Here is a 13,251-nt window from a genome sequence, read left to right on the forward strand (position 1 = left end):
CCTGCTTTAGTCCTGGTTCAGTCCCTGTTTTAGTCCTGCGTTAGTCCTGCTTTAGTCCTGCTTTAGTCCTGCTTTAGTCCTGCTTTAGTCATGGCTTAGTCCCTAGTTTAGTCCTGGTTCAGTCCTGGTTTAGACCTGGTTTAGTTCTTGGTTCAGTCCTAGTTCAGTCCCAGTTTAATCGTCCTTTAGTTCTGCTCTAGTCCTAGTTTTGTCCTGCTTCAGTCCTGGTTCAGTCGTGGTTGAGTCCTGCTTTAGTCCTGTCTTAGTCATGGTTTAGTCATGGCTTAGTCCCTAGTTTAGTCCTGGTCCAGTCCTGGTTTAATCCCTGTTCAGTCCTGGTCCAGTCCTGGTCCAGTGTCTCACCTTGACGTCCCGGTGGATCACGTTGTTGTCGTGGCAGTACCGTAGAGCCTCTAAGATCTGTCTCATGTAATGACTGTGAAAATGAAAACCGTGAAACGAACACAAACGTGATTTACTGAATTAAACATCATTAAATTAATCTTAACATTTTAAATAAAGCTCATTACCTGGCCACTGCTTCACTGTACACGAACCCCGCGTCTGCCCTCTTCACGATCTCAAAACACAAGTCTGCCCCGTCCATACTGAGGAGAGAAGAGACGGAATTTACTCACTGAATAAACAGGTAATAAAAATAAAAATAATATAATAAAAGCTATAAAAAAGTCCATATTACACTATTTTCTGATTTATGTTTTGTATTTATGCTGTTTCCTCATCACAAACAGACCCGGAGTTGTGTTTTGTTTGATTCTTTCTTCATTTTTAGTGAATAAAAGATAAGAGATAGAGCTGTTGACTTGAAAACTACCACTTCATGACATCACAAGGTGGAGCAGAGCATTTTGAGTTGTGGAAATATAGATATTCTAATAGAGATGTAACAATATCTGAATCTCTCGGTACGATATTATCACGATGTGCGTCTCACAGTACGATATTTATTGCGATATTTTGAAGAGGCTGGGAAACTTTTTTGCTTTTAAAATACTTTGACAAGATTTTGGCATGAATTTTTTCGATTTTTTAAATGCAACATTTTGTGGAAGCTTCGAACAAAACTGTTAATATGCTACTTTTTCCTCTTAAAACGCCTTGACAAGACTTACTCCAAAGAACTAAGACTTAAAAGTGCTTAGAACTGTTATTTCTTCTTGTAGTCTGCACTGACATGGAGCAAAGGATCATGGTCTATGTAGTTCCCTCTGTGTTTTTTAGTTATAGGCGAGTTTCAGCTGACGTCATTGTTATTAAAAGCCCGCGTTGCATGCTGGGAAATATTTTGGTCGGAGGCAAGAAACACGGTAGCGTCAAACACAGTGCGTAACCTCGTGTATTTATCCCCGATAATGGTAAATTCCTGCTGCATTATCGGATGCACAAATAGAAGCACGGAAGAAGGAAAATGTCTTTTTCGTATTCTGAGCGAATTAAACGGCTTTCAAACATCCGCAGAGCAAACGTAGAAGATCCTAACAAACCGTGGACTCCAACAAGTTCAACGACACATCGAGACTCTTGGAGGTTTTCATCTTTTCTGCTGTGAATGGCCCAGGAGTTTCCACCAAGTCATTGTGGATATCGCCCAAGTGAATATTTGTCCAGGTATTTGGAGATTCTGACCAGAAATTTGGTTTGGTTCCACCTTTTGTCGGGGTTGAAAAGGGTGATTTGGCGTCCGTCGATGCTTATGACCAATTTCTGGTCAAATGGTCTTGGGTCCTCTGCCGTTAGAGTGGATAAATATCCGGGATCAATACTCTTTACGTGCTTTCTCGCTCCGTCCGTCATGTTGAATTAGTGTTTCTTGCCGCCGACCAAAATAATTCCCAGCATGCAACGCACGCTTTTGTCAACAATGAAACTTGCCTATAACTCTTAATTTAAGCAAAGAGACTTATAATTCAATATATTATGATGTTCACGATATTATTGTGAGAACTTGGATGACACGATATCACGATATTTCGGTTATTGTTACATCCCTAATTATTTCCGTCATAATCCCAAGAATTCAAGTAAAAAACATATTTCTTCATGCTGTTTGCGCTGAAATTTATCACAGCATAAATAGTTCCCGATGTTTATAAGCCAATGCTACTGTAAAACCATGCATTTACGCAAAGGAACATTTAATTCTATATATTGTGACAGTCCACGAGATTATTGTGAGACTTTTGACGATACGATACCGTGATATTTTGGTTATTGTTACATCCTTACAGTCTAATAATCTAGAATTTCTCAATAAAGTAAAGTAAATGAAACAAAACACAACTCCAGGTCTGTTTTTGAGCAGGTGACAACATTATAACACGACTTAAAGCTCACAAGAGTCAGTTTTGTGGAGTAATTTAAGACCTTTAATATGAAACAGAGATTATCTTAAAAACTCACAATTCAAAGACCATGTAGAGCATCCCATCTGAGCTGTACGTCTCCAGCAGCTCCACGATGTGAGGGTGTTTCAGCATGTGGCAGATACTCGCTTCTCTCTTCAGATCTGGAAACACAAACACAAACGCAGGGAAATGTAGAGTTAGATTTAGTTCTAGAGGATTAATCGCAATTTAATCAAAATCACAGTCCGAATTGGGCAGTTAACAAATCACAAAAGCTGTAATTTTTGAAGTTCCATAATTTTCTCTGCATTACTCTGAATAAAAACAGCTGATCCTGTAGTTTAAATCTGTACAAACATGTCCTGAAATGCGATTTTTGTTTAGGTTTCAATTTAGATTTCAGTCTTTTTGTCAATTCTTCTGAACTTTAAACAGAATCCTCTTATTAAAACATGAATCACAAATCTAAGAAAAAAAAAAGTTATCACAATAAAATGATTAAGCTTTCTATGATTGTTTAAATGATGAAATGATTAAGCACTCTACACTACAGCTATAATATATGCTATTCTATATTTTGACCAGCAGAGGGAGCCAAAAGCATGTCCTAAATACTACAGAACAATCAGGGTGAGCAAGAATTTTTGGATATCGAAAATGCATAATTAGCACTAGTCACACTTTTTTTAATATCTCCAATTTGCACAAAGTTTTCTAACAGGAATAAAAATAGTTATGAGAAACAAAGTAAATAGTAAAAGAACAAATAATAAAAAAAAAAAAAACATTAATAATGTAGTTGCACTCTAAAGACACTATTAAACAGTAAAGTTATTTTAAAGTAAATCTGGGCAATATGACAAAAAAATATATATATACTTTTTTTTTTTTCCTCTCTGATCAAACACAATTTTGTATTTTGCTTTGTCCAATTATAAGAGAGTAAAAAATGCCTTTCAGTCTTAATTTCCTGAACAAAAACAAGACAGACTTAATTACTGCCATTTAAAATTTTCAAAAGTGAGATTTCTTTCTCCAAACATTTCTGTCGGCGCAAAACCACATGTTTTTACTGAACAGCTTCTGATTAATTAAAATATGATACTGCGACTGCTGCTACTACGACTACTACTACTACTGCTGCTACTGTTACTGCACTACTACTACTGCAACTGCTACTACTACTACTACGCCTACTACTACAGCTACTGCAACTGCCGCTACTAGTACTACTACTGCAACTGCTACTGCTACTGCTACTACTACTACTGCTACTACTGCTACTACTACTACTGCTACTGCAACTGCACTGCAATTGGTACTACTACTACTGTGACTACTGCAACTGCTACTGCAACTGCTACTGCTACTACTACTACTACTACTACTACTGCTACTGCTACTGCTGCTACTACTACTACTACTGCAACTGCTACTATTACTGCTACTCCTACTGCTACTGCACTACTACTGCATCTACTGCTACTATTAATGCTACTACTACTGCAACTGCTACTATTACTACTACTACTACTACTACTACTACTACTACTACTACTACTACTACTACTACTACTACTACAATTACTGCTACGACAACTACAGTCTCTAGTACTATACAGCTGATTTTTACCAAATGAGCATTTATCAAACGCTGAAACAGTTTGTAACAGTTGAAACATAAAACACAATAGTTTTAACACTTGTTAATCTTCTTCACATTTTCCAGTTTCCCATCTGTACATGAGCTCCTCTCTCCTCTGTCCTCTCTCTCTCCTCTCTCCTCTGTCCTCTGTCCTCTCTCCTCTGTCCTCTGTCCTCTGTCCTCTCTCTCTCCTCTGTCCTCTCTCTCCTCTGTCCTCTCTCCTCTGTCCTCTGTCCTCTCTCCTCTGTCCTCTCTCCTCTGTCCTCTCTCCTCTGTCCTCTGTCCTCTGTCCTCTCTCCTCTGTCCTCTCTCCTCTCTCCTCTGTCCTCTCTCCTCTGTCCTCTCTCCTCTGTCCTCTCTCCTCTGTCCTCTGTCCTCTCTCCTCTGTCCTCTCTCCTCTGTCCTCTCTCCTCTGTCCTCTCTCCTCTGTCCTCTCTCCTCTGTCCTCTCTCCTCTGTCTCTCCTCTGTCCTCTGTCCTCTCTCCTCTGTCCTCTCTCCTCTGTCCTCTCTCCTCTCTCCTCTCTCCTCTGTCCTCTCTCCTCTGTCCTCTGTCCTCTCTCCTCTCGTCCTCTCTGTCCTCCTCTCTGTCCTCTGTCTCTCTCTGTCCTCTCTCCTCTGTCCTCTCTCCTCTGTCCTCTGTCTCTCCTCTGTCCTCTGTCCTCTCTCCTCTGTCCTCTCTCCTCTGTCCTCTCTCCTCTCTCCTCTGTCCTCTCTCTCTCTCTGTCCTCTCTCCTCTCTGTCCTCTCTCCTCTGTCCTCCTCTCTCCTCTCTCCTCTGTCCTCTGTCCTCTCTCCTCTGTCCTCTCTGTCCTCTCTCCTCTGTCCTCTCTCCTCTGTCCTCTCTCCTCTGTCCTCTCTCCTCTGTCCTCTCTCCTCTCTCTGTCCTCTGTCCTCTGTCCTCTCTCCTCTGTCCTCTCTCCTCTCTGTCCTCTCTCCTCTGTCCTCTCTCCTCTGTCCTCTCTCCTCTGTCCTCTCTCCTCTCTCTGTCCTCTCTCCTCTGTCCTCTCTCCTCTGTCCTCTCTCCTCTGTCCTCTCTCCTCTGTCCTCTCGTCCTCTCTCCTCTGTCCTCTCTCCTCTCTCTGTCCTCTCTCCTCTGTCCTCTCTCTGTCCTCTCTCCTCTCCTCTGTCCTCTCCTCTGTCCTCTGTCCTCTCTCCTCTGTCCTCTCTCCTCTGTCCTCTGTCCTCTCTCTGTCCTCTGTCCTCTCTCCTCTGTCCTCTGTCCTCTCTCCTCTGTCCTCTCTCTCCTCTCTCTCTCTCTCTCTGTCCTCTGTCCTCTCTCCTCTGTCCTCTCTCCTCTCTGTCCTCTCTCCTCTGTCCTCTCTCCTCTGTCCTCTCTCCTCTCTCCTCTGTCCTCTCCTCTGTCCTCTCTCCTCTCTCTGTCCTCTCTCCTCTCTCCTCTGTCCTCTGTCCTCTCTCCTCTCTCCTCTTTCCTCTCTCCTCTGTCCTCTTTCCTTTCTCCTCTTTCCTCTCTCCTCTGTCCTCTTTCCTCTCTCCTCTTTCCTCTCTCCTCTGTCCTCTCTCCTTTCTCCTCTGTCCTCTCTCCTCTTTCCTCTCTCCTCTTTCCTCTCTCCTCTGTCCTCTTTCCTCTCTCCTCTTTCCTCTCTCCTCTTTCCTCTCTCCTCTTTCCTCTCTCCTCTTTCCTCTTTCCTCTCTCCTCTCTCCTCTCTCCTCTTTCCTCTGTCCTCTCTCCTCTGTCCTCTCTCCTCTTCCTCTCTCCTCTCTCCTCTCTCCTCTGTCCTCTGTCCTCTATCCTCTCTCCGCTCAAATCGTGACTGCTTTTTTTCTTACACAACAATAAAAAACACTGCTCCTCTCTCTCTCTCTCTCTCTGTGATGTCTTTCTCTTTTCATTCTCCCTCTCCTCTCCGTCTCTCTCCTCTGTCTGTCTGTTTTTCTCTCTCCTCTCTCCTGTAATGCTCCACCCCATCATCCGTCTTTCTGTCCATCTCCTCTCCTTCTCTCTCCTTACTCTCTTTCTGTCTGTCTTTCTCTCTCTTTCTTTCTCGTTCTGTCTGTCTGACTCTATCTCCTTTTTCTCTCTCTTTCTCTCCATTCAACCCCTACCCCCTCTCCTGTATCTCTCCTCCTCTTTTGGTCTGTTTAATCTTTCTATCTCTTCTTCACCCCTTTCCCTCTCTTATGCTCTCTTCTTTACCCTCTCCCCCTCTCTATTTCTTTCTCACCCCTGTTTTTCTCTCCTGCTCCCTTCTTTACTCTCTCTCTCTTTCTATCTCTTTCTCACCCATTTCTCTCTCCTGCTCCCTTCTTTACCCTCTCTCTTTTTATCTCTTTCTCATCCGTTTCTCACTCTTTTACCCCCTTCTTTACCCTTTCTCTCTTCCTATGTCTTTCTCACCCATTTCTCTTTCTCTCTCTCCTTTCTTTACCCTCTTTCTCCCTCTCTCCTGTGTCTTTCGGTCTTTCTCAACCATATATGTCCTCCCTTTTTCTCTTTCTCACTCACTCTCTTCCTCTCCTTCTACCCTTTACTCTCTCCTCTTTTTGACTGTCTTTCTCCCTCTCTTCTCTCCCTTGTTTCTGTTCTCTCTCCTATCCCCCCTTTCTCTCTCTTCTGTCCCTTTCTCTTCCCTTTTTCACTGTCTTTCTCTCCTTCTCCCTCTCTCCTACCCCCCCACTCTCTCTCTCTCTCATTTCTTTCTCTTCCCTTTATGTCTTTCTCTCCCCATTTCTCTTCTCTCTTTCTTTCTCCATCACTCTCTCTCTTCTCCTCCTTGTCCCCTTTTCTTTCTCCTCTTTTTCACTGTCTTTCTCCATCTCTTCTCTCCCTTGTTTCTGCTCTCTCTCCCTCTCTCTGTTTTGTCTCTTTCTCTTCCCTTTTTGTCTTTCTCTCCCCATGTCTCTCCTCGCTTTTTCTCTCCATCACTCCCTCTCTTTCCTTCTTTTATGTTTCACTGTCTTTCTCTCCTCCGTCTCTCTCTCTGTCTTTCCTGTCCTCCGTCACAGAGCGTCAGTATTCCGTTTGTTTGATCAGAGGAGGTTCTTGAGCGTAACAATGGAGTCCAGTGTCCGACAGAGGAGCGGTGAGGCGACTCTACTGAGCGCGCTCCAAAATTACAAATTACATAACCCAGACTATTTACTATAAAACTACTGCCACTGCCTCCACTACTGCTCCCGACTCTTTAAAGCCGCGTTACGTAACTTTTTTTTTCCCCAACACTGATCACTGTTTAATCTGAGTTTGAATGGACGCAATTAGAAAACTTCAACAACAAAAACAACAACTAAATCTCCTGTTTTATTCTGAATAATCCTGTATTTGTTTGTTATTATTTGTTATTACTTCATATTATTCTGTTTTTAACACATCCACAAATCTGACCTGTAACTTGGCCTGGTGAAATATCAATATATCTTTTTTTTTTTAATGTGATGATACAGTATCGATATTGGGGGCTGCTCGATATATCGCCAAGAGTATTTTTTTTTACCCTCACCCATGGTCATGAGCTTTAGATAATGACCGAAAGGACGAGATCGCAGATGCAAGCGTCCAAAATGAGTTTCCTCTGCAGGGTGGCTGGGCGCCCCCTTAAGGGTCGTTCACACCAAAGCGTCAAAGCGTCCAGTTTCTATATAAAGTCTATGTGGACGCGCGTCCAAGGCGTCAGCGTCAAGAAGTTGAAAATGCTGAACTTTTGGCGTCAGACGCGGCGCGTCAACCAATCAGGGACAAGTATCCAGAGATGCAGCGACGTTATTATCAGGAAGAAAAACCCGAGAACCAGAGCGAGAACCACAAACATGAACGGAGAATAAATATATACACCACAATCACCGAGCAGCTCGCAAGGACTACACCAGAACCGGACCAGGACTAAACCAGGACTAAACCAGGACTAGACCAGGACTAGACCAGGACTAAACAAGGACTAGACCAACACTAGACCGAGACTAAACCAGGATTAGACCGGGACTAAACAAGGACTAGACCAGGACTAGACCAGGACTGATCCAGTGTCATTAGTGAAGTATAAATATATATACTCCCCAGTCGTCGACCCGATCTCCTCCACTGATGTTTTTATGTCATAAAAACAATAAAGTTTCTCTCAGTCTGGTCTGACATTGTTTCAGGAAAAGAGCGGGACCGGGCTCTTGGTGTGGACGGCCCTTTAGAGATAAAGTGAGGAGCTCGGAGTAGAGCCGCTGCTCCTCCACGTCGAGAGAATCAGCTAAGGCTCGGGCATTTGTTCCTCCTGGGTGCCTTCCTTGAAAGGTGTTCCGGGCATGTACCACCAGAAGGGAAGACCCAGGACACGCTGGAGGGACAATGTCTCTGGGTTGGCCTGGGAACACCTTGGGGTCCCCCTGAAGGAGCTGGAGAAGTGTCTGGGGTGAAGGAAGTCTGGGAGTCCCTGCTTAGACTGATGCCCCACAACCCGGCCCCGGATAATCGGAAGAAAATGGATAGATTTTGTTACAGCGCTACAGTTTTGTTGCTTGTTCAGAGGAAGGAAATTAATTTATATAGTCACTGTTTTTGTTGATTAAAATGTTTGTGTTTCATATGAACTTTGCACAAGAAGTGATTTAACAAAGACTTTTAGTATCACAGTCATGATTTAAACTTTATTTTTAATTGAACCGTATCAAATCAAATTTAAATATATATGTATTGAATCCTATTGAATCGTAAGCTCACGGTATCGAGATATGTATCGTATCAGTAACTTCTGAACGATGCCCAGCCCTCGTGGCGTATAACCTCCAACAGAAAATTTACACGGTGCATCTTTAAAAAATCCAGCATTACCAGAGCACATTTTATCAGGTCAGACAAATCTACAAACTGTACATAATTCTTCTTCTTCTTTATACAGTGGACGGGCTAACCACTCTGCCACAGTACAGTGTTCATGATTCATTTCCGTTGGCATCTTCAAACCTCAATGTGCTCTTTGTGAAGCCATTCTCAGATGAACTTTGACCTTTGGGGCTCAGGGCAGACACAAAGAGAGCTTTTTCCGATTTAGGAAATGATGCCAGATTTTTTATTCCCCTGTTGTATCGACGGACATCTCTCTGTATTTTTATCAGTCTGTTCCCAGCTCCCAGAGACTGAGGAAAGAAATAGACTGAGGAAGTGTCAATCACAGCGTTCGGCTCCAGTCAAATGAGGCTCATCGAGGTCTGCGGTTACAGCGGTGAATCTGTAACCGGGGACTGTATCTGGAGACTGGAGCGTGAAACCAAAGAGTCGATCAGGAGAGAGGCTTTTGCTACCGCTGCATGACATCACAAGGTGGAGCAGAGCATCCTCCTCCTTTCTCCTCTCTTCTCTCTGTCCTCTTCCTCTCTCACCTTCTCTCTGCCCTCATCTCTCTCTCTTTCTCTCCTTCTCTCTCTCTCTTCTCTGTCCTCCTCTCTCTCTCTCATCTTCTCTTTCTCTGGCCTTTGCTCTCTCCTCCTCTCCCTCTCTTTCCTCCACTCTCTCTCTCTCTCTTCTCCTTCTCTCTCTCTCATCCTCTCTTTTTCTGGGCTTTTCTTTCTCCTCCTCTCTCTCTCTTTCGTCCACACTCTTTCCTTCTCTCTCCTCCTTTTCTCTTTCCTCTATCCTTCCTCATCCTCTCTTTCTCTGGCCTCCTCTCTCTCCCTCCTCTTTCTCTTTCCTTCTCTCTCCTCTCTGTCCTTTCTCCTTCTCACTCTCTCATCCTCTCTTTCTCTGGACCTTTTCTTGCTCCTCCTCTCTCTCTCTCCCCTTCTCTCTCTCTTTTACCCTCTTTCCCTCCTCTCTCTCGTCTCTCTGTCTCATCCTCTCTTTTTCTGGACCTCTTCTCCTCTCTCTCTTCTCTCTCTCCTCTCTCTCTCTCTCTCTTTTACCCTCTTTCCCTCCTCTCTCTCGTCTCTCTGTCTCATCCTCTCTTTTTCTGGCCTTTTCCTTCTCCTCCTCTCTCTTTCTTCCTCGCTCTTTCCTTCTCTCTCTTCTCTCATCCTCTCTTTCTCTGGCCTCCTCTCTCTCTTTTCTCCTCTCTCCTCTCTGTCCTTTCTCCTTCTCACACTCTCATTCATCCTCTCTTTCTCTGGCCTTTTCCCCCCTCTCTCTCGCCTCCTTCTTTCTCTCTTCTCTGTCCTCTCTCCTTCTCGCTCTCTCATCCTGTCTTTCTCTGGCCTCCTCTCTCTCCCTCCTCTCTGTCTTTTCTCCTTCTCACTCTCTCATCCCCTCTCTCTCCTCATCTCTCTCGCCTCCTCTCTCCGTCTTCTCCAATCTCTCTCTCCTCACCTATTCTCTCTCTTCTCCTCCTCTCCCTCCTTCCCCTCTCTTCTCCTCATCTCTCTCACCTCCTCTCTCCCTCTTCTCCAATCTCTCTCTCCTCTCCTATTCTCTCTCTTCTCCTCCTCTCCCTCCTTCCCCTCTCTTCTCCTCATCTCTCTTGCTCTCTCCCCCTGTCTCCCTCTTCTCCTATCTTTCTCTCTCCTCTCCCTCTCTCCTCTACTCTCTCTCTCTCCTCTCCCTCCTCTCCTCTCCCTCTCTTTTTCTTTCTGTCTCCTGTTGTAGTTTCCATGTCCCGCTGCTCTTGGCTCGCGTTTGTGTCTCGCTGTGGATCCACAGATGGTCCGAACAGAACCGGCTCCAGCTCAGAGAGACCACCATTTTACCTCGAGCGGCGCCGGGGGAAAGGGACCAAAATATCTGTAAATCACCGGGCTCGGGGACGGGAGGGAGTCGACGCGGCTGAGTTTTCATTGGTTCACGCCGGAGCGGATCTGTTCGGTCTAAATCAATGGGCAAGAGAACGAGTCACGCCAAGTAAAAGACGACAAAAAGCAAATCAAAACGTAAAATAACTTGACCTGATCTTGTGATAAACCGCTGTATTTCCATTTTTTACAATTTATACATTTGAGTTATCACTAGGGGTGTGCAAAAATATCAAAATATCGATATATCATATAGTTTAATGTGATGATATCATGAGCTGCTGTATCGATATATCACCAAGAGGATTTTTTGGTGTATTTTGCTAAATTATTTTGTTACAGCTACAGTTTTGTTGCTTGTTCAGAGGAAGGAAACTTGTTTATGCGACACATTTGTCATTTTCACTGTTTTGATGATTAAAATGTTTGTGTTTCATATGAACTTTGCACAAAAAGTGGTTTAACAAAGACCACGATTTAGCCTTTATTTTTTATTTAATCATATCAAATCAACTGGAAATATATCGTACTGAATCATATCGAATCGAAAACTCAGTGTATCGAGGTATTATTGTGTCGGCATCTTCCAGGGTTTCTACTCTTTTTCACTGACAAAATTTCAAAAGTTTTCCATGACTTTACAGCACCTACACGTGTACAATTGATCAGACTTTTAGAACTAAATATGAAATGTTAACTCTTTTCACTCACCTTATGGTTTGGGATTATAGTTTTTGAACATTCATAATCCTGTCAGTGCATTTATTGTCGTCTCTTTTAAACAAAAGGTGCAGATGTTCGAAAATAATCATAATAGTCTCACGAGAACTTAACAGAACGATGTAGTTGCGTGAAAGAGATACGATAAGGCTTCGTTTATATGACGACGGTCTGAACAGAAGACGCAAAAGCGGCGTCGCGTCTTCACTTTTTATTTCGCGTTTAGATGAGTGGTTTCGGGAGGAAATCTGCGTGCATACGGTGACGCAAAAGTGTGTGGAATTCGATCGTGTATGCATGCACGCCATCCGACGTGTTTGTTTCTGTGAACTGTTTGTAAGTGACGTAAACGTGTACGCGATGTGACCAGATGTGACCAGAGTTTTGCGTCTTGGGCAGTGTAGACAGAAACTTTACGACGAAGCAAATTCAACTTTTCCACTCTGGAGGTGGTTTCAGATTTTTGCGTTTTTAAGCCCCAAAACGGCGTCACCGTCTAAATGAAACGCATTTCTGATCAAATATTTTGCTGTTTTTTCTTTTTCTCGTGTAAACAGGTCCTCAGATTCCAAAACTTTTCCAAAATTTCCATGACCGTGGGAACCCTGAACTTCTTAACAACACCCAGCCTTAGTTTAGTTTCACTCTTTTTTTAGACAATAGAACATGATTTTCAACATTAAATCACAGTACTGTCTTTTCTATTCCCATTTGTCCTAATATCTGTGTAATCCTCAGTGGTCCATGGGCGTACAATCCCCTCAAACTTATTCTGAAACAGCTCAAAATCATTCTAAACACACTCGGGAAAGCTTCATTTCTGTCCTGTCAGCGGAACTTTTTCAGCATCGATACTTGATCTGATTTGAAGGTAGGTTTAGCGTTAAATAAACCTGACAAACGGTGCAACTGACCCTTTGCTCTCGTGCCCTGATTCGCTTAACTCCGCCCATCTGCGGTGCCAAATGTGACCAAAACAAACACGCAGATTAGGCACAGTTCAGACGAGGGCACCGTGCTACAACAGGATTAACGCAGAAGGCTAATCAGCTAAAAACACGGGGCGCTTTGCTCAATGAACACGCTTAAGAGAAATGTATGACTGACCTAATAACAGCCACACTAGACACGCTTTGGGAAGGAATTCTGGTCTCTCTTTAGCCTGGAAAATCCACACTTAATTTGATGATACAGTATCGATATCATGGGCTGCTGTATCGATATATTGCCAAGAGTATTTTTAGGTATATTTTACTTAATTATTTTGTGTAAGAGCTCCAGTTTTGTTGATATTTTCACTGTTTTGACGAGTAAAATGGCCGTTTTTCATATTAACTCACAAACCTTGTAGACTTTGTAGACTTTTAGTATCACGGCGACAATTTAAGATTTGTTTTTCACTGAAGTGTATCTCTATCCTTGGTCTTATTTTGGCATTTTTGTGTATATTTATTAAAAAATTGAACTTTTAAGTCAAAGTCGTGTCTGTATCGGCCTCTTTAGGATCAACTACGGCCAGGACTTTTGAATTTTCAGGTTGGATGAGTCAGATCCAGGGTTATTATGTGGCGAGCGCAGCCACCAGTCTAAACCAGGACTAAACCAAGACTAAACCAAGACTAAACCAAGACTAAACCAGGGCTAAACCAGGACTAAACCAGGCACTAAACTAGAACTAAACCAACACATAAACCAGCACCTAAACCAGAACTAAACCAAGACTAAACCAGGACTAAACCAGGACCTAAACCAGGGCACTAAATTAGAACAAAACCAGGACTAAACTAGGACTAAACTAAGACTAAACTAGGGCTAAACCAGGACTAAATCAGGCACTAAACCAGGGCTAAACCAGAA

General features: G+C 43.3%; 1 protein-coding gene across 4 annotated transcripts in view; it reads right to left on the reverse strand.

Moving 5' to 3' along the window:
• The window catches only part of LOC110161073 (peripheral plasma membrane protein CASK), a 98,717-nt gene that overhangs the window by 63,239 nt on the left and 22,227 nt on the right, over positions 1 to 13,251 (reverse strand). For all 4 annotated transcript variants that reach the window (XM_055165983.1, XM_055165997.1, XM_055166001.1 and 1 more), the window contains exons 4-6: positions 2,422 to 2,527; positions 531 to 608; positions 364 to 436 (exon numbers count right to left, since the gene is read on the reverse strand). In XM_055165983.1, coding sequence (XP_055021958.1) covers positions 364 to 436; positions 531 to 608; positions 2,422 to 2,527 — 257 coding nt within the window. The remainder of the gene's footprint in view (positions 1 to 363; positions 437 to 530; positions 609 to 2,421; positions 2,528 to 13,251) is intronic.

This window comes from Boleophthalmus pectinirostris, unplaced genomic scaffold (assembly GCF_026225935.1).
Source record: "Boleophthalmus pectinirostris isolate CB_2022bp ecotype Guang Dong unplaced genomic scaffold, ASM2622593v1 HiC_scaffold_11, whole genome shotgun sequence".
Lineage (NCBI taxonomy): Eukaryota > Metazoa > Chordata > Actinopteri > Gobiiformes > Gobiidae > Boleophthalmus > Boleophthalmus pectinirostris.